Raw genomic sequence first — 21,692 nt, 5'->3', positions numbered from 1 at the left:
CTCCACTAAGGAGGAATTGTTTTCTCGATCAGCCCAACCACTCCTGAAGGGCTGGTGTCTTGGGACAATGACTCTGCCTTTGTTCTTTTATAATTCCCTTCAAGGGAGGGTTTGTTCCTTTTCAGAGTCAGAGAAAGTCAAAGAAAGCTTCCATGCAGGAAAAGAACAGAAATCAGTGCTGCTTCTGAAAGACAGGGTGTTTTGTTTCTCTACTTGGGAGTCTGTGGTGGCCTTGTTCTCAGGGTCACCCTACACAGTGAGATCTCAGGGAGCTGCAGGAGACATCATACCTAGTGTATTAAGGACCAAAGACCAGATTACCTGCTTTATAATGTCATCTCCTATGGTGGTGAGCATCATTCTTGGAGGTGGAGATAGTGTTCTACTTTACGTATTAGAAAACTAAGGTTTAGCAAGATTAAATGCCAATATTACAAAACCACTACAAAACTAGTAGGTCAAAGAGAATCCCTGAAGTCCAGGTCCCAGACCCCCACTGGTTAGTATGCTGTTACACCTCCAGGAGGGGCTTCCTGCTGGCTCAGCAGTAAAGACTCCATCTGCAAAGCAGGAGATGCAGGTTTGATTCCTGGGTTGGGAAGATCCCCTGGAAAAGGAAATGGCGACCCACTCCAGTATTCTTGTCTGGCGTATCCCATGGATAGAGGAGGAGCCTGGCGGGCTGCAGTCTACGGGATCCCATGAGTTGGACACAACTTAGTGACTAAACCCAGTAGTGCTATCACCAACACCAGCACCAAGGAAAGCGCCCAAGGAGACTCAAAGCTTCTATCTATTGATTCACTGCCTCTGGCACTGACTCTTAATAGCTTTCCCTTTCTTACCAACTGTGGCTGGGAAGATGAATCGCACTTGGTCAGTCACCCAGTCATGTCCAGCTCTTTGTGACCCCATGGACTGTAGCATGGCAGGCCTTCCTGTCCCTCACCATATCCTGGAGCTTGCCCAAGATCAAGTCCATTGCGTCAGTGATGCCATCCAGCCATCTTATCCTCTAACCTGCTCTTCTCCTTCTGCCCTCAGTCTTTCCCAGGATCAGGGACTTTTCCAATGAGTCAGCTGTTTGCATCCGGTGACCAAAATACTGGAGCACCAGTATAGGTCTTTCCAATGAATACTCAGCATTGATTTCCTTTGATATTGACTGGTTTATCGTGCCTGGGGACCCACAGGCTTGCCTTGGTTTTTGGCTCCAAACTCAAGCTTGTCTCTGTGCTCTTTGTTCAACCCATGCCTCTCTCTAGAAAACAGAACAGAGGGCTGTTTCATTTCCTTTCTCTTGAACTTGGCTTATCAAACAGGATCTCTGTCAGACTTGCGGACCTCATGATTAATTTGTAAATTGAAAACGCTGCCCACAGTGGAGTATTTGTGGTCATTGTTAGTGTCCTTTTATAACCAGAGGCTCTAGGAATTCACTGGTCACAGGCTTCATCAGGAAGGTTTGACTGTTTGTGACTGTGATCCAACATCTGGGGACTCAGGCTTCCCGAGATTTTTCCTGCTTATTTGCAGCTGCTGTCTTTGGATCTTGGGTCTGGGGAGGTAAATGACACCGTCAGCTCCAGAGCTTCATTCTGAAGCTTTCAGACTGCGTAAGATACTGAATAAGGGGAGGAAGCTGAAAACAGTGGCTCCCATTATGATCACCATCCATGCAGAGGAAGAAGAAGCGAGATTGTCATCAGACCATGACTTTCTAATGAGTCAGATGTAAAAGCCCCTTTGAGTTTGGAAATGCTGATTATTCTATCCTTCGTGAAAAACATGGTTTTCTTTTTGTCCACATGTCCACACATCATGTGGTGGGAACTGCAGGCACTGGGCTTGCTAGGTGAGTAGAAGACCTCATTGGAGGTTCTGAACAATTCCGGGAGGCGGAGATAAAACCTCTTTTGCTGTTATTAGAACTGCCAGAAAAGGCCCTGGAATCCCATTCTTCCCAGAAGACAACCCAGAGCCATTTAGTCCATGCTCTCCTCAGAAGTCTCTATTCATCCACAGCTGCCTCAGTCCTGAGAGAGTCCCACCAGGCATGCCCTTAAACAGCTCCCTTCCAAGTCAGGAGGAATAGTGTTAGGTCGGATATGGGCCATGTCTTCTAGGGCTTGATGTGTTGGAGAAGAAAGATCTAGAAGGTGATGACTCTAAGCAAAATCAGACTGGGGCCAAGGCCATCGGGAGCAGTGAGTGGTCAGTGGTTCCCCAGCCTGGTTCTGCCTCTTATTAGCTGCGTGAATTGCAATGACTGATCATAAGACTTGGGGAACCAGGACTTTTCTGAAGCTGGGGTCCCTCATCTGTAAAAGTAGGACTGCATGGTTCATCTCCCAGAGGATTAAACAAGGAAACATTTACAAAGCGCCAGGCATGGTGCCCAGCACATAGGTAGGAAGTCCTGGATGCATGTAACTGTGGATGGTCCTCCTTACCGTTCCTCCTTTTGAGTTAATAACAACTATGACAGATTGCCAGGAGAAGAGTTAAATGATTTTAAGGAAAATAATGCCACGGGGCAGAGGTCACCAGTGAAGGCTACCTGGAGGAGGAGGTAGGATTTTTTTTTTAACATTTATTTATTCAGGTCTTAGTTGCGGCATTAGGATCCCGCTGTGTTGTGTGGGACCTTTCGTTGCGGCATACAGACTCTCAGAGTTGTGGTGTGCAGGCTCAGTAGTTGTGGCAGTCTAACTTAGTTGCCCCTCGGCATGTGGGATCTTAGTTCCCTGGCCAGGGATCGAACCTGATTCCCCTGCGTTGCAAGGTGGATTCTTAACCACTGAACCACCAGGGAAGTCCCAAGAAGTAGGATTTTACTTGCATTGACAGGCATTCTTGGGGAAAGGCTTCTAAGCAGAGAAACAGCACACAAATTTTCAGGGACAAAATTTCTGAGAATAGCAGAAGCTTACTAATTTGAGAAAATTTAGGCCATGCTCTCAAAAATTTGTAAAATCCTAGAGAGAATTATCTGCTTGATGGATTCACAAAAGCTAACATCCTTAGAGCAGCCTCTGCTATGAATATAACCTCTAAATAATTGTTGTATTATGTACTTAGTACATGATGGCATGGGGGAAATATATTTAAAAACCAAACAGAATCTTCTCCCAAACCAGAAGGTAGAACTGAAATAATTATTTTTTTTGCACAAGCATTAAACCAGAATATTATAGGTACCGCAGGCAATTCTGCCAAGAGCTTGTAAAGACAAAGGAATCTCACCTTTTCTATGGTCAAGCAGCTATGACTGATGATGTATGTGTCCTCAAGGTGAATAGTAATTAGTCCTCACATAAAAGGACCACATAGCACTGTTTGTCATGTTCAGCCTGATTCACCTGGTAATTGGACTAATGGTCTGCTTTAGTGAATTAGCTTCAAACAAAATAAAAACAAACTGCTTTCATCTTTTTGCCTGGAGGTAGTTCTGCAGCTTGGAAAAATGGACCCAGAAGTTAGGCTCCTAGTTTCCTACAGCATCTGGCTGATGGGGCTTTATTTCCCTTGCTGATTACATTTCAAAGAGATGTTCCCAGATCCTCGAGAAATATTTTCCTGGGTCCTTTTTGTTGTTGTTTAGTCGCGAAATTGTTTCTGACTCTTCCATGACCCCATGGATTATAGCTCACCAGGCTCCTCTGTCCCTGGGTCTTCCCAGGTGAGAATACTGAAGTGGGTTACCATTTCCTTCTCCAGGGCATCTTCCCAACCCAGGAATCAAACCCATGTCCCCTGCACTTGCAGGCAGATTCTTTACCACTGTACCACCTAGGAAGGCCATTCCTGGGTCCCAGAACCGGCAAAAGGCTTACTGACCTTTGAAAAGGGCTGATATCCATTTCCAAGAGACAGAGAAAGAACTCACAGTGTGACGTTTTCTAAAGTCAGTGCTCTGATGTAAGGGCTTGTGGTGCGAGTTTCTTCTGTCCTTTCCAACAGGAAAAGCGAAGCCCTTTCATTGCATCCTCAGTGAACATCTACCGCAGAAAGCTAAGTTTGCAAAGTAATAAACTAGTAAAGTTCCTGGAATGCAGAATCCAGGATGGCAGCTTGTTGCTTGGTTTATTTTTTGTTTCTAATCTGTTTTTTCTTGATGGCTATATTCTTGGTGCGTTAAAAGGTTCCGAGAACATGGTTAGCGTAATCAGTCAGGCTTCCAGACTAAAAATCGAGTGCTCTTGACATTATGAGACCAGCGGGACAAAGCATCGTGACCTAAAAAAATAACCAGGAAATTAACTTGATCAGGAGGAGACAGTTTGGACACAGATCTGGATTAGGTGACAAATATTATTATTTTTTTCAGCTGTGTGACCTCAGGTGAATGACTTAACCTCTCTGGTCCTCAGGACTCTTATCTTTATGCTCTGATAATAACCCCCTACCTCACTGGGTAGTTTTCCTGGCTGAATGGGATGATGTGGACATATCGAATGCTGTTTTGCATCAGCTCAGGATATAAACAAAGAAATGCATGAAGTGGGACCTCATGTGGACTCTGGCAGAGTGCCCAGCTGAGCAGGGGCTCTGTAAATGTCAGCCCTCTTTTTTGGAAGGAAGTGAGTCAGGCTTGGGGGTGGCAGTGTGTGCTTTGATCCCCAGCTGCGGTGGAGGAGACAAGGACAACTGTGGAGATCCTTGAGCTGCTGACATTTTAGTTGTTGTGGGATGAGGGTTGGAACCACTCGAAGCCCAGACTGAGGACTGGGAATTGAGAGGAAACCATTTACTTTTAAGGCAGTCATCCTTCATGTTGGAGAAACAGTGTGAGATTACGAAGTGGCCTGCAGACAGTGTGCTGGCTTTATAGATCTTAAAAGAATAGACATGAAGTAAGTGAAGTAAGGTCGCTCAGTCGTGCCCGACTCTTTGCGACCCCATGGACAGTAGCCTGCACCAACGCTCCTCCGTCCATGGGATTTTTCTAGGCAAGAGTACTGGAGTGGGTTGCTGTTTCCTTCTCCAGGGAATCTTCCCGACCCAGGGATTGAACCCAGGTCTCCCGCATTGTAGACAAACTCTTTACTATCTGAGCTACCAGGGAAGTCCAAAAAAGAATAGACATAATTAAATGCAAAAATGTTGCAACAAATGTTCTTCCCCTCTGAACCTATTTTTTCCCCTGTACACAAAAGCATTTGGCACTTTACAGACGCTGGAACACCTAACCCTCCCAATATACCACAGAGAGGAGGCTAGGGTGTTATTGGGTAGTTATGGTCATTGACGAACTGTTGGTGTGGTACAGTGTCCGGATGGAAGAGGGCTGGGCGTGATGTTTCAGTGAGAGAATTGCAGGATTTGGGAGTCTGGAAGGACCCTCAGAGACAGGCCTGCCACCCACCACCTCTGCTCCTTCATCGACTGAATGAACAAACAGGGCAAAGAAGGAACACGATCTTTCAAGGATGCAAAGGTAAGGGAAAACAGGCCTGGAACCACAGCCAAGACTGATTAATTGCCAACAGTTTTAGTGCATAATGCATTCTTTCAAAGGAGCTACAGTGTTTTTTGTTTAATAACATTTTACTGGAATGCACTTGTTAACCTGGTAAGCCTAAGTAGGTGACAGTTAAGAGAGATCGGAACCTTTGAACGGTACTTTCCGGATTAGTGTGTAACACTATTTTTGGTAGGTTGTATGCTGTGTCTTGGTGACCGTGATAATGGAGATGATGGTGATGTGCAGGAGGAGGGGGAGAGAGGTGCTAGTAGTGAGTGACGGAGGTGGTGACGGCAGTGAAGATGATGATGGCATAGCTGATGGAGAGGATGAGGATGGTAGTGGCGCGGGCACTGATCATGGTGACGGGTGAGGAGGAGGGAGAGAAGGATGATAGTGACGGTGCCAGGGGAAAGATGACAGGGTCGGTGGTGGTGGTGATGCTGATGGTGAGGATTGGTAAGGTGAGGAGGATCGTGGCTGTGATGGTGATGCCGCAGTGGCGGCAGCAGTGACGATGGTGATAATGGCCGTGGTGCCAGGGCAAGACTGGTGAGAGCCCTGAGGCCACCACTGGTCTAGGCGCTTTATGGATTTTAACTCATTTCTTCCTCACAGCAACCCCATGACAAAGAGTCTACTGTTACCATTCCCGTTTTTTAAGTAGGAAGCAGAAGAGTTGAAACACCTTGACCAGTGACACACAGTTAGTAAACGACAAAATCAGTATTGGAATCCTTCCAGTACAGAATAGTAAAGATAATTATCGCTCTTACTGTATTTTGAGCTCCATGCTAAGTATTTCCCATGTATTATTTGATTTCATTCTCCCAGCTTTTCATGGGGTGGGCAATCATTATTCTCTTCATTTTGTAGATTAAAAAAGCCCCACAACTTGGGCTTTAAATGACCTTCTCCAGGTCATGTACCTGTTTGGGCCCCCAGCACAAACCTGATGAGAAACTGATGAAGAATGAGTGAATGAAGGCAACACAGAATTTTTCTTTTGCAAAGGAGCTCTGGCAAGATTTTCTGTAATTTTCTTTCTTTTTTTCTCCTAAGGGGAGCAAAGGAGAACATGGTGCAGATGGTGAGACTGGACAGAAAGGTGACCAGGTGAGAGCTTATTTTGTGAGAAACTGTTCACCCTGAAGAAGCAGCACTGTTTTTTTCCTAAGTAATTTTCACTCCACCATTTCGGAAATCTTTTCCTGTCTCTTCTTTGTCTCCGGTGGATTTTTTTTTTTAATCAGGATTTCGTAGTTTCCACCTTGGTTCATTGTCACACTCCCCGTTCCCAATCATCTGAGGAGCCTACCTTTTTTTTTTTTTTTAAATATATATTTAAAAATTTTGTGCTCACTTACCTTTAGCGCTTCTCGCTCGCTGAAACAGTAGTCATTCTTTACCGAATGCACAATGCTGCATTCTTCCCTGAAGGCAATGGCACCCCACTCCAGTGCTCTTGCCTGGAAAATCCCATGGATGGAGGAGCCTGGTAGGCTGCAGTCCATGGGGTCGCTGAGTCGGACACGACTGAGCGACTTCACTTTCACTTTTCACTTTCATGCATTGGAGAAGGAAATGGCAACCCACTCCAGTGTTCTGGCCTGGAGAATCCCAGAGACGGAGGAGCCTGGTGGGCTGCCGTCTATGGGGTCGCACAGAGTCAGACACGACTGAAGCGACTTAGCAGCAGCAGCAGCAGCCCTCCACTTCTGCCGTATGCCTCTCCCCTGTGAGAGCCGATCCATCCCTGCTGGACCACTTCTCCAAACGCCTTGTAAAATGGTCCCCATGACGATGTGGTGCTCTTCCTGCTGGTCTGAGCACTGTCCCCCATCATTGCGCGGCCAGAGCAGCAGCAGCCTTTCTGCCTTTAGACCGACCGCTCTGCTTGTGCGTTGCTTCTGCCACCCTTTCCCCCCTTTCTTTCTCCTGTCCTCTCTCCACATGCCCCTGCCTTTCCTTCTAAGTCTTCATCCATCTCTTCATGGTAAACCCGCTCCACGCCAGGCCTCACCCCAGGCCCTGAGGTTCAGGTTGAGCGGTGGGCAAATCCCTGACCCCACAGACCCTCAGCGGCAGGTGAGGCTTGGGGGCAGAGACCCGAGGGGCGGGGAGATGAGCGCTGCATTGGATGACGTACTCAGCAAAAATGTTTCTGTCCTGAAAAACAAACCGTGTTTGGATTACTCTCAATAGTTTTCAACAGCAGTGCTCTCTAGACCGAACGTTGCGGCTTGCGTTTTCCTGTGGAAGGAGGTGAAGGCGGAGGGCAGGGAAGCCGTTTCTTTCATGGCGGTTAGCTTGGTTTGCTAACTTTGCTGTACTGCATGAACGCTGAGGTGCTATGCTCTGCACCATAACCGGTTTAGCTCATTCTGTAATACACATAGACTCCCTTCTACACAGAGGCATGACTCTCTTTCTTAAAATAATTGTAATATTCTCAGAGATGCCATAATTCAGTTAATTGAGCGATTTCCATTGTGGGTATAAATTGTGTATATGCATTTACTTGCTTTTAAGTTTTTCTTATGGGATACTTCAAACATATCAAAATAAGTGTGTCGAGACGTCCCTGGTGGCCAGCTGGGTGGGACTCCATGCTCCCAACGTGGACACCTGGGTTCCATCCCTGGTTGGGGAGCTGGACCCCACACGCCCCAGCTGAGGGTCCCACATGCCATAACTGAGACACACAGCAGCCAAGGAAATAAATACATATTTTTAAAAAACGTGCTTCATGTTGATGTATGGCAAAACCAATACAATATTGTAATTAGCCTCCAATTAAAATAAATAAATTTACATTAAACAAAAACTGTGCTTAGTCTCTCTGTCATCCCCGACTTTTTGTGACCCTGTGGACTACAAGCAGCCTGCCAGGTTCCTCTGTCCTTGGGATCTTTTCGGGTGAGAGTATTGGAGTGGGCTGCCGTTGCTTCCTCCAGGGGGTCTTCTCTGGCCCAGGGATTAAACCCGCATCTCCTGTGTCTCCTGCATTGCAGGCAGATTCTTTTCCAGGTGGATTCTTTTCTCACTGAGCCATTGGAGAAACCCCATTAAGAAAATAAGAGAGTGTAATAAAAAGCACCCCCTTGGACTTCTCACCTGGTCCCAGCATCTTTCAGCTCTATAGCCACTCTTGTTTTCATCTGTAGACTTCTTCCTCATATTCTTTTGAAGTAAATCCAGTTCCAGGGTAGATTGCTAGACACTCCCTCAGCCACCTTTTGATATAAATATAAATATGTAGATTTATGTATACACACACACACACACATATATCCAGAATTGTTATCAGAGTTAGGAGATGGCTTCTGGCTTGTTATCTGAAATCTGTAGTTGCACAAAGTAAAAAGCCTTTGGGGAATCATTTAAAATAATCGTCTTGTGTTTTCCTAGGGTCATCCCGGAGTTCCTGGTTTCATGGGCCCCCCAGGGGACCCCGGACCACCAGTAAGTAATTACTCGGAATGCCTTCCTCTTCTGACCTTGCCATTGGTATGCACTGTGGTGGCCATATTTGTGAACAACCTTGTAGGGAATTGATCAGGTTGCTATCATTTAGTTTCATGAACATCTGGTTGTTTCAAAATGTATAATTTCATGTAGGAAATTTCTTTACACTCTATTTGCCTGTGTTACTGGATTTGGTGACATCCGACGATCAGCAAAAAGAAAAACTGATCAAGATAGGAGTAGTATAGATCATGGGAAAAGGCGTTGGCCTGAAGGGAGAAGGGACATCCGAGGGGCAACCACTGTCATAAGAAGCACCCAGTTCACGAATGAGTCATGATGTGGCCGCTTCTGTATTCCTGAGACTTTGCCTGCACCTGGGCCAATATAGGCACCCAATAAATGTATGTGAAACGACTGAATAAAGATGCTGAACAGTATAAATAAAGTCCTGTGAGAGCTTGCTTACTGGTTATCCCGTGTTTAGTTACTCCCTGCAGTGTTCCTGGTTTGGGTTGGCCACCAGACAGGCACAGAAAAAGGCTATTGTCACCAGACCTACGATAACGGAAAACCCTCTAGGAGTCTCTTCATATGTGCCTGGTACAGGTTAACTCTTTGTATTTATACCTTACTCAAATTAAATGAGTGCTCTCTTTTTCTTTTTCTCCATTTTACAAAGGAACTGAGATGGCAGAGGAATAAAATAACTTCCCTGGGGCCATACAGCTCTCAGTGGGGACCCGGGACATGGACCCAGGAAGTCTGGCTCTGAGAGGGTGCTCTCCTAACTGGTGCCCTCGATTCTGTGCTACGCACGTTGTGGAACATTGCCTCACTTGCTCCTCACCCCCTTGTGGCTCGGGCAGTGTCACTGCCTACCTTCTATGGGCGAGGACAGCTTAGAGGTCTTGTACCATTCCCTCAGAGCCAGTAAGCAGCAATGCGTTCATTAATCTAAAGAGCCTCTGCCTTTATCACCCAGCCAGCCCGGCTCCTCATTCATTCATTTATTGAAGAACTGTTGAGTGTCTGCTATCTCCAAGGCACCACGTTAGTTCCCAATAAACACAGTGATAAACACTAGGAGGTCAGGTGAACATAAAAGCTGGAGAAAATATAAACAGAAAAGGGGCGGTGAGGAGCAGGGGCTTGCAGTTTTGAATCTGGAAGTTGGGAAATATCTCACTGAGGACCTGGTGCCTGAGCTACAATGAGGAGGGCGGGATCTGAGCTCTGACACGTGCCGGTTTCGACTACAGGCAGAGGGAACGGCTTGCCCAGGAGCCCTGGGGCAGAAGAGTGTCTGGGGCTCGCTTCACACCACTTCCTCACCTCTGTGGAACGCTTCTTCCCTTGCATTCTTCATCCCTGGGTTGATACAGTCATCTTCTTTAGCTCCCTGGAAGATATTATACGTCCAGTTGTATATTTCTTGCCTTGTGTCCCAAAGTGTTCCCTGATATTAGCTGAAAATGTCCTCTCTGAGGGGAGGCTGTTTATTCCTCTTGCCTATGGATAACTGGCCGGTGAGTGCTTTGGCCTGTCCTGCCGTCCTCCCAGCATCTTTGTGTTCCCAGAGGCTATCGCAGCCTGATGGGAGAGGCAGAGTACCTCTGAAATACTCCCAGTTCAGGCAGCTGCGAAGGGGTGTAGGGTGCCAATTCTGTGCATTGCCTCATGCCCAAAGAAGAGGTGCCGATGACTTCCATTCAGATACACGACCAACTGGCTTTCTGGTTTACCTTCCTCAGGGAGCAGACGGAATAGCAGGAGCTGCCGGACCACCAGGAATCCAAGGACCCCCAGTAAGTTCCTCAATGGACAGGATCTGCCTTCAGCATGTGTTTGGAACTTCCCAGAACTTCAGGTGTTTGCTAGCCCTGCCCTGATCCTCCCTGACTCCCGTGGCCCACGTTCCAAGGGTCGAATGACTACTAGTCGACCGCAGGAGGAGTTGCTTTCTGTTAGGACCCTGGTTACCCAGCCTGTAAATGACAGGTTTGGATGAAATGACCTGGCCATCAGCTGTTCCAAAATTCAGTTTACAACTAGTTCACACTGGCTCAAGGTTTAGCCCCATCTCTCTAGTCCTTTCTGGTGTGGTTTCCACTTGGAACAGGCACAGGAGACTAGAAAGCCTGGAGCTGCTCCATCCTGAGCCTGTGGTATGAGCGGCATGTCAGGCAGGAGTAGCCCCTGTGACTCAGCTGTTCAGAAAGCCCTGAGTGAAATGAGAGTGAATTTAAGAGCGAAAACAGAAGTTGCAGATCCTAAAAGCACACAGGTCGATTTGGTTGGAACCTGAGACTTTTATCTCAAAAACCAGCATTAAATTCATTGCGTGAAGCTGTGGGACCATTCTTGGCTTCAGCACCACAGAGCAAAGGTGAACATTACTTTAGCAGGCATTGTGTTTGTAGTCACTACATGCATAGTCTCTTAAAGGGATTTACAGTCCCCTAAAACCTCTTATCTCGTCTGATGGCCTCTTATCAATAGGAATCATTGTCTCTATTTTATGGACAAGGAAAGTGGGCATCAGAGAAATGCCACCAGCTCAGGGGCAGTGAGGAAGTGTCAGGGCCAGGTGCAGACCCCACTCTAGGGAAACCTCAGGGTCGTGTTCCAGGTAGGGCTATTGCTAGTAAGCAGGTCAGCCCTGCCCTGGTATCCCTGCAGTCTGGTGCCAGGAATACTTTAGGGGTCAGCCAGGAGAACTCCTTTTCCTCAGATGAGAAGACAAAGCAGGCGGGGTAAGGTCACTCATCCAAGGTCATTCAGAAAATTAATATCCAAGTTAGGAGTGAAGCCAGTTTGAAAATTTCCATTTCGGCATTCTTTCTGTTAACTCCACGCTCACCCCTTGTGTGGGATGGTGGGTTAGGGGTAGGGGGATGCCAAGATTAAAAAGTAAGAGCCACGTGGTTCTTTTTATGATTATCATCTGGCTGATCCTTTAGAAGCAGCCCACCTAGAAGTTCCAGGCTGAATAAAATGTGAACCATACTACAGGCAGCTTTTAATTGATTCTCAGACAGAAAAAGATTGCCCTGATAAAAACTAACTTACTGTTTGCCCGAGGAAAATAAGATTTGGGGCGCAGATGTAAATCCTCACATTCCTAGGAATTAAACGACATTAAATAAGACATTGATTCTGTCCTTGCAAATTACGCCTGTGCTTGAAGCTGTCCACTGTCCTCATATTTAAACATAAACATCAAACCACAAAACAGCTGAAGTTTTCTTGGCACAAGCAATGAGTATTGGTAGTTAAAAAACAGAAATAAAATTAAACAAAGAATTTACACAGGGAGAGAAATCTAAAACATTCGTATTGCATTTTGAATTAAAACATATAAACCACTTGCCAGTTTTTTTGACACAGAGGGAAGGCCCTCATTTTTATTTCTGTTCCCTTGAATAGAGTCTCTTGTTATTATGTTATAGAAAGAACATCCACCCATTTACTATTTGTTGTTTTTTTAAAAAGTAGTTTGAATATCTAGCAACACCTGTGAAGCAGTTTGAATGTAGGATCCTAGTAGGATTTTTTGCTAATCTTTTATAGATTCTTCTGATGGTACAGCTATCAGCTATCTGTTTAGACAGTGAGTGTCTCACCTTTATCAAGTATTTTCAACATCTTAATTTGCATGAAATGATCATGGTTTTTCTTCTTTCCATCTAAATTGGGTGATCTGATGAAAAATTAAATTGCATAATTTCTATAGCATGCAACAAGTCATGAAAACAGGCTTAGGAACAACCATACTGACTCCCTATTGAGTCTTCAGCTCACCTGATTGGAGCAAAAATACCCTGAACAGTGAATATTTTAGTCTTGGGGGCCATATGGTCTCTGGTGCAGATAATCACTTCTGCCATCGTAAGATGAAATCAGCCACAGACTGTGTGTAGACTAGTGGGTGAGACTGTGTTCTGATGAAACGTTGTGCAAACGAGCTGAGAGCCAGAGCTTGGTGACTCTTGTCCTAGACTCCTAGTGTTTACATAGTAGGACCTCTGGAATAATAAGCACCTGTTAATAATAAAAATTATTATTATAACAGGTAATAACAGATAACAATAATAATTATCTGTTATAATAATAATAGCTCTGTTATCGCTATTTAAAAATACCTCATGTGATCGAATATTTGGCCCAAGTTGACAAAAAACCCACTTTATTTGTTAATGTGTTTGCAGGTGTTGTGATGCAGGGAGAGGATGACATTTTTTCGTTTGCTTTGTGATTATTTTACGTTGGTGTAAGTGACAGTGTCTCTGGCTAATCTCAAATGTCATGCAACATAAGTTTACAGAAATGCTTACAAGTGGTTGTCAATTCCAAATGTGGAATGTGGATTAGAGTGTAAAACCTGACGTCAGTGTCTACTGCGAAGGAGAAAACGACAGGAGATTCGGAAGTTATCAGGGCTTCTGAAATACTCATGGTAGAGACACAGGGTGATATAAATGAGCCCACTGGGATAAAAATGGTAACACTGATTACCCCATCTGGTTGCCTGTGGAGTGTGTTTCTGGTGACTAAAATGGAAAGGAAGTATTAATTAAGGCAGCTTGGTAAACACAATCCTTCAAAGTCGATTTCATAGAGGAAAAGGGATACTAAACGCCGCCATGGATGGTAAAAAGTTGGGGAACCTCTGGCTCAGAGGGCAGCAGTAACAAAACCATCTGCTGTGTGTGTCCCCCGTCAGTTCTTTTCTTGTCCTGCGTCCTGTGTGCAGAAGCCCTGCAGGTTCTGTGTCTGTGCTGTGAGGCAGACTCCTGAGACGCGGGCTATTTGGGGACAGAACGCAGAGTTGGATCTGGACCCAGGCCTCATGGACCCCCTAAGCCTCTTCCCACTGTGCCTTCCAAGTCCTAATTCCCCCTGAGTCTATGTAATAAGGCCAGAGGGAGTCTTCACACCAGCTGTGTGATTCTGCCCTCCCTGCCCTGCAGAGAAGCAGCTCCTGGAAAGGAACAAGGTGGATGAGGACTCCTTCCAGACCACGAAGGCGATTCTGCGTGAGATCACTCACCTCCAGAAAAGCCAGCCCAAGAAATTTAATGGTGTTCTGTGTTTTGGATCTTTTAGGGGAAAGAAGGTCCTCCTGGCCCCCAAGGCCCGTCTGGATTACCCGGCATCCCAGTAAGTGGCTTTTTATTTTAAATCAAATTTCTCTACTTCAAAATTATGCCAAGAAAATGATATTCCACCATTGTTAAAGCAAAGCGTGTTTACTAGGGGACTTTTTGGTACAATAGAAAATTAGAAAAAAAAAAATCACTAAGCAAAGCCAGTCTTAATCTCATTCTTTCTCTATGTATATATTTGTTGTTATTTACTTATGTAGATACAATTTTCATCTCTCTCTCTACACACACACACACACATAACTCTGATAATGGTTTGTGATAATATAAACATTTTATATTTTCCACACTGGTATTAAACGCTCATAAATTTTACATACACTCTACCCAATAAATGTATCAAAATATATATGATTATTCTTTGTTGCCTGATAAACTTTATAAAACTATTTTAAAAATCTACAATAGATTATTTTACATGCATAGCACTTTCCTTACTTGTGTAGGATGGTGCCCAAAAGTCTACTTGTCAGAGTGTAATAATATCTAAGATTCTTGAAACATACTGCAAAATTGAAGTGAAGTGAAGTGAAAGTCACTCAATCGTGTCCAACTCTCTGTGACCCCATGGACTGTAGCCTGCCAGGCTCCTCTGTCCATGAGATTCTCCAGATAAGAATGCTGGAGTGGGTTGCCATTCCCTTCTCCAGGGGATCTTCTCAACCCAGGGATTGAACCCCTGTCTCCTGCATTACAGGCAGATTCTTTACCATCTGAGCCACCCAGGAAGCTTGCTGTTCTGGACTTTTCAGTTTAATATCGGGTTGGCCAAAATGTTCGTTTGGGTTTTTCTGCAACATCTTATGGGAAAACCAGAACAAACCTCTTGGCCAACCCAATATATTTCTCAATAGGGTCAGAGTCTCCAGTATGTTAGTAATAAGGCAGGTCCAAGGAGGCTGCCTGCTGCCTTCTCATTGAGAATGCGTCCTCGTGTGCTCCAGGCCTGGAGTGTGCCTGCTCCTGGCGCCGCTCCTGGCCACAGGCCCCACCCACCGCCCTCCACCACGTGTCCTTTTGTTCCAGCTGTGCTGGCCATGTACTGGCTTTCTTTTGGGTCCCTAAACACTCTGCACCCTCTCTTCTCCAGGCCACAGGGCCTTTGCACATGTGTTTGTGTCCCCCGCGAATGCCCTCTGTCGCCTCTTGCACTAGTCAATGCCTTTGATCTTTCCCATCTCAGCCCAGGCATCACTCTCCAGAAGTGCCCTCTGACCCTCAGGCCAGGGTAGGCTTAGTCTCTTTCCTTTTTTCTTAAGTGTCTGTCTCAGCAGGTATCACATCTTTATGTCATGGTTTGATCTGTGACCACCTCCCCCATTGTTAATTGACTTGATTATCCAACACACTCTAATTAGGCACCTACTAGTTGCTAGATCTGGGGACATAAAACAAGAGTGGCTGGAGTCACTGGGTTATGTTCTGGGCTGTGGATTCTATGACACCAAGTTTTTTTTGCTCCCTACATGTGCTGAGCACATGGAAAATATTACTGAAGTAAATATATGCGTGAATGAATGGTTTTTATGGAGCCCTTCCTCCTTGAATGTCTGATAAACGCCCCCATTGGTCAAGGAGGCATTTCCTGGACATAGCCAGTAGCCCTCACAGAGGCCACGCCACCCCAGAGATTAAGCCCCCTGTCCAGGGTGCACATATCTTAAAAGACAGGCTGGGATGTGAAACCTCTGTTGGTATAAACTGCAACCATGTGGCCTAGTGTGTCAGAGCAACTAGGGAATGTTTGATTTCATTCCAGCCATTGTAAAGGTAAGGAGAGAAGATCCTAGTTTGAATTTTGTGCCAAACCCTTACCATCAAAGTCCTAGGGTAACTAGAGAGGAAAGAAATGACCTTAGATGTGATTCTGTGATTTAGAAGAATTCCTTCTTCCTCCTCTCTTGCCTCCCTCTTCCCTTCCCGTGCAAAACTCATCTGCTCATGGTTATCAACAGATAGAAGCCAAGATTTTGACCTGCATGGCACCTCGTGAGTTGAGCCCCATTTCTTCCTGTCTCTTCAATTCTGTCCCTGTAAAATCCATTCTCACTCCATGGCTCTTCCTCCCAGCCACTCTACATTACTCTGCCTTCCTCTAACGAGTCATCCTTGTCTAGGAAACTCTTCCTCTCCCTTCTGCCTGGGCGATAGGAGTCATAATAGTTTCTGTGTGCCTGGTGCTAACCGCAGGGCGGGCTGTGGGCAAAGTGCTCTCCGCATGTTAACCTGCGTAGTCCTCGCCGCAGCCCCACTCCTCGGTTAATGCCCAGGTCTCCAGCCTCCAGTCCCGGCCACTCTCCTTGCTGTGCTGGTCTCACCCTCTTCCACGGGCTTTCTCTGCCGTCCGTGGGTCTCTTGACGCTCCTCCCCACCACTCTGTGCAGGGGGAGAAGCAGTTTCTGGAGTTAACTCTTAATTGAGGAAAGGACCAACACTGCCTGGCCTCGGGCCTGCCCAGCTGGCTTACCTGGCGTTACCGTGGTTATGCCAGGAGCCGGATCGTTATGGGTTACGGATGCACATGGAGCACTGGCCAGTGGCCCGGATGGTCAGTAAACTTAACTTACCATCTGCAGTGCTTCCCCCTGGAGCCCGGGCACTGACATTGCAGTGCTGATGAGGGGCGCTGCGTGATTTCCTGCGCACCTGTCAGCGCGGGAGCAGCTTCGCTGCTGGTGTCGTTTGCCGTCGCTGGTTGGTTAAGCATCTCAGGGGGCAGCACTGATTCTGAGCCCCCTCGTGACTCTGCCAGGCGGGTTTGTCACCTCTGTTTAGGAGAGGGGCCGCTCAGAGCTGAGAATGTCAGCAGTTCACCCAAGATCACGTGCATTGTTGGTGCAAGCGAGCTCTAACCTTGCCCGCTGTGACTCCGGTTCCCTCGGCCCTGCTGCCTGCTGCTTTCTTTCCCTGGAACCCGCCCAGTCTCGGTAGCCCCGGATTGGAGCCTGAGCCTGTGTGATGTATCATTGTCCTGATCTGCAGAGAGTCCTGCAACCTCATAGTCTCTTAGAGAAATGTGAGGCTAACGGTGTCTTGATTGAGAGCAGCGGGTGGGCTGGTAGGGGGTGGGGAGCAGGTGGGAGTCGTAGCTTGATTTCATGGAATGAAATGTGACATGTTGGTGGCCTTCCTACGCCCAGACGTGGCCCTGGCTGCCATTCTCAGTGCCCCTCTCAAGTTCCAGGAGTTCCTTGAGTCCTCGGGGTCCTTGTCACCCTCATCAGAAGCCGCATCCTCACCCCCCGTCGCTGTCGTCAACACAGGAGGCCTGGAGATGAGCCTGTAGTGTCCTAAGTTAGAGAATGTCCAGGAGGGGCTTCTCTCCATCCATAGCAATAAAAAGTGATGCCAGTGCAATGTACTGCTTTTCCGCTGTGCGCCAGGCGCTGCCCAACAGAGGATCCAAGTCGGAATGGTGGTGCTGGGGAGTAAACCTGGATGCGCAGCCGGTTCTGTCGGCCGCATGTACACCCGGCAAAAAAATAAAAGTCTGTCCTTCCCTCCCTCTGGGCGTCTGCAGCCAGATAACTGGTTTGAATTTCTCTTGCAGGGAGAAGAAGGCAAAGAGGGCAGAGATGGAAAACCAGGGCCCCCCGGAGAGCAGGTAAGGGACTCTGTAGTTTCTTATCACTTACATGTCAGAGCAGCCTAAACGGCCACTGTGTGTCCGGAGCTTCCGGGACCCAGGCACGGTGAAAGTTCTCTTCCATGCATGTCTTCATTTTCTTTCCCCAAGAGTCCAGCAGGGTATTATCATTTTTAACTTTGCTTATTGATAAAATTAAATTAAAATATTTTATGCCAAAGTTGCAACCACCCCCAGAAAAAGGAGCTGGCTTTGGGTTCTGGCTCCACTCCATGCAGGCTTGTGATCTGGCGTGAGTCAGAGCCTGCCCCAGGCTTCAGTCTCATTTCAGACAAAACGAGAATAATAGTAGCCACTCACTGGAGTTGCTGAAGAATCAGATGAGGTGAGAAACTGGTTAAACGCATCAGGCTTCTTTAACTGTTAATCGATTTAGTGAGTTACTTTTCCCAACTGCCATGGTTTTAACTCCTGGTGAGGTTAGAACCGTGCAGCCTATAGAATCGCTAAGTGGAGTTACATAAAAATCTCCACAGTGAGGTTTGTGTTCCAGTTGATTTGTCTGGTCATAACTACTATGATTCATTTTGCGTCTTATGTGACTCCCCAGAAGCATCTTCATTATCACTTTTTACTCCGCCAGATGCTGAAAGCAGGATTCATTGCTGAGAGGAAAAAAGAGAGCCCAGGGCAGCGAGCAGAGTGCAAAGCTCATCTGAGCCGCTGAAGGCTGATGCCCTGCAAAGCAGCCCCAGTGGGCAAGGGGCAGGTAGCCAGGCTGAGGTCCTGGCCAGGAAGAGAGAAGGACAAATGTCGCCACTGTGGCCGACAGCTGCTGCGGGCACGCTGAGGGCTGGGAGTACCGAGCACTCCATTATATTTTGCGGTGTAGCCCCCAGAAAACCCCTGTGGGGCGTGGGCACCATTATTGGTCCAGATGAGGAAACTGAGGCACAGGGAGGTTAAATAGGATAGCTGAGGCAACCCAGCTGGTAAAGGAAGCAGTCAGGACCTACACCCTGAAGGCTGACCCGTGTTCAGTACCGCAGAGCAGGCAGGCAGCTTGTTTGCAGGAAGTAGCAATGCAGGAGATATGGGAGATAGGGGCCGATCCCAGGGTCGGGAAGATCCCCTGGAGGAGGAAATGGCAGCCCACTCCAGTATTCTTGCCTGGGAAATCCTACGGACAGAGGAGCCTGGCGGGCTACAGTCCCAAGAGTAGCAAGAAGTCGAACATGACTGAGTGGCTAAGCACGCATGCAGCACGTACTATCCCGAGAGGCTGTCACTGACAGCACAGGAAACCTGTGTGAGGCCCTCGGTCTTCATGCAGAAAGGTTTGTGCCAGGCGCTGGCCGTAGATGGATAGGGGACCAGGCCTGCTCTGGGTCACCACTGGCCGAGTCTGTCCACGGGAGACAGGGCCGGCTCTGCTGGGAGCAGAGGGTGCTCAGCGACTCCCCCCAAGTGCCCCCACAGCAGGCAGTCCAGAGCTCACCAGCAGCTCCTTCTGGGGTCTCAGGGTGGCCGTCCTGATGTTTATCACTCTGAGCTGCTCCAGAGGAAACTGGCAGAGGATGGGTGGTGTCAGAGATGTCCTCCAAGCAGACCGGGAGCCCAGGATGTGGGACGGGGTCAGGCATGGGGAACAGACCCCAGGAGCAGGCGCTGAGTGAGGAGGTGTAGCCAGGAGTGGAGAGCTGCCGGCAGCCGGTGAGAGGACGGTCCAGCGGGCACCAGCGTGCACGCCAGGTCCACTCCCTTGGAGACCGGCTGAGAGCGCGTGAGCAGCACAGCTGCCTGCCCACTCCCACCGCTGCCAAAGGACCGAAGGCCAGGCTGTTTATCTCCCCTTCAACTGCTTGAAGGGAGTATAGCTCCAGTGGACCTGGACTCCCATGCTCTGGGGCTCCTGCACCCTCAGAGTCTGAGCACTGCCCTCTCTGTGAGCAGAGGCTGATGGACAGAGTGACAGGAGCCCCTCCAGGGGAGCCCAGGGTAGGGGTCCAGAAGCTGCAGCACTGGCTGCGGGTGGTGGCTGGTTGCTTTCCACTTTGACCTGGACCTTTAAATTCTTGTGCACTGGGGACACAGTGGAGAGATGGATGGCGGATGCATGGATAGATACACAGATGGGTAGACAGGCAGCTGTTAAGTGTTGCCCATTGCATTATTTTTAATAGGAGACATTTGAGCATGAATTATAGCGTAGGATGAAGTTCGGCTTCCCTGGAGCCAAATTACCTGCATTATAAGCCCAGCTGTTTGACCCTGAGCAGGTCCCTTGACCTCTCCGTGCCTTGGAGTGTTGCCTGCGGGAGAACAGAAGTGTCTCCTTCATGGGTTACAGGGAGGACTCAGTGACACGGCTGTGTGAAGCACTGGCTGTGCTGGTACATAGAACACCCTCGGCAGTGGCTGGCAGTTGCCCTTTTCCTGCTACAGCTTGGGCCAGTGCTGGGCGTCCCACTTGACTGTGGGGCCGGGGCCAGGCTAGGCCCATATCCCCTCTGTCAAAGGCCCTGTGGAGGAGAGATGGTCCTGAGTGTACAGCTGACAAACAGATCCAGGGGAGGGGATGACCCCCAAGACCACACGGCTAGACTTTGAGGAGCTGGGACAGAGAAGAAACCGATTTAGAAATCAGAGCTTGGTGCCCCGTCCTCCTTCTCCCTGTAATTCTCACTTTAAATCCACGGATGCTCTTCTGTCTCTCCTGTGCCCCCTCTTGGACCCCATCTGACCCTCAAGGTTGATAAGCTGTGGAAATGAGGGAGGGTTTGGGGGTGGGTGTGCCCTCCTGTGCCCTGCCCGTTTCCCCATCAACCCCCGTGGCCTTTCACCCACTTGCCCTGCTCCGCAACCCTCCCCTACCCTCACCACTTTTATCTGGACTTTAGCACCCACGGGCCTGTATTTATTGCTCTATTCTATCCAGGGTCGTACAAGACTGCTGGGAGGGAAGACCCTTGAACAGCAGAGTGTCCCAGTTGCTTGTGTAGCGTTAGGAGGAGATGGGATGGGGTCGGGATGAGTCAGTTGCAGGCCCACCTGTCACCGGCACTGCTGTTGGGGTGAGGAGAGCATCCTTTCAGGTGTCTCTGGGATTCAGTCTGGCTCTGCTGCTTATTAACTCAGTGAAACTAACTTTGAGCCTCAGTGTCCCCTTCTGTAAGATGCAGTTGTTAGTAGCTGCCTTGCGGTGGTTTTGTGAGTGACATAAAGCTACTTCTGGCTTGGGTGTCTACCTAATTTCTCATCCACACCAGAAAATCCAGAGAATTAAATAGGGGCAACTGTGAATGGGTCTCAGAGATGAACCTTGTGTAACCAGCGCCATCCCAGGGAAACCAAGAGTCTAATAGGCTGGACTACACAGTGCTGTTCTGTATGGACTAATATGGACCATGGTGCTGGAGGGTAGGGTTGGCAGGCGCAGAGACTGGCTGGCGGAAATGTGATGTGAAGCCTGGGCAACCAAGAATAGGAAGATCCTGAAAATACTGTCCTCAGATGTTTCTTTTCTTCTTTATCCTCAGGGCAAAACAGGAGAGCCGGGTCTGCCAGGACCAGAGGGTGCCCGCGGTCCCCCTGTAAGTGCTTAGTGTGAGAGTGTGTGTGTGTGTGTGTGTGTGTGTGTGTGTGTATGTGAGTGTGTTGTCCACATAGAATAAAGCCACCAGCCAGCTGCCTGTGACACTGTGGGTCTGGTTCTTTGAGACCGCCCAGCCATGGATTCCAGAAGTACCTTCCTTCCAAGACATGGGTACTTACCTGCAGTAAATCCAGTCACTTCCTATGCCATTGCTATAAAATGTATTTTCCCCCCTTGCAACCATTGTCACAATGTTGTTATTCTAAGTTGCCTTTGTTCTTATCCTGTTTATTATATTTTTAATAGGCTTTCTCTGGATGACAGACCCTAAAAATGAGTCTTAATTTTCATTCTGAAACCTTTCCACAGCTAAAGTATTTTTTTCCAATTAGAAGTGTAACTCATTTT

The 21,692-nt window shown here is 47.8% G+C and overlaps 1 protein-coding gene across 1 annotated transcript in view; it reads left to right on the top strand.

The window, feature by feature from the left end:
* The window catches only part of COL22A1 (collagen type XXII alpha 1 chain), a 224,960-nt gene that overhangs the window by 184,347 nt on the left and 18,921 nt on the right, over positions 1-21,692 (top strand). Inside the window, exons 47-52 of the mRNA XM_018058603.1 lie at positions 6,530-6,583; positions 8,879-8,932; positions 10,690-10,743; positions 14,045-14,098; positions 17,654-17,707; positions 21,229-21,282. Of these exons, the coding sequence (XP_017914092.1) occupies positions 6,530-6,583; positions 8,879-8,932; positions 10,690-10,743; positions 14,045-14,098; positions 17,654-17,707; positions 21,229-21,282 (324 nt within the window). The remainder of the gene's footprint in view (positions 1-6,529; positions 6,584-8,878; positions 8,933-10,689; positions 10,744-14,044; positions 14,099-17,653; positions 17,708-21,228; positions 21,283-21,692) is intronic.

The sequence above is a fragment of the Capra hircus genome, chromosome 14, assembly GCF_001704415.2.
Source record: "Capra hircus breed San Clemente chromosome 14, ASM170441v1, whole genome shotgun sequence".
Lineage (NCBI taxonomy): Eukaryota > Metazoa > Chordata > Mammalia > Artiodactyla > Bovidae > Capra > Capra hircus.
The sequence above is the reverse complement of the archived record's forward strand: the minus strand, read 5'-3'. Positions and strand labels throughout refer to the sequence as shown.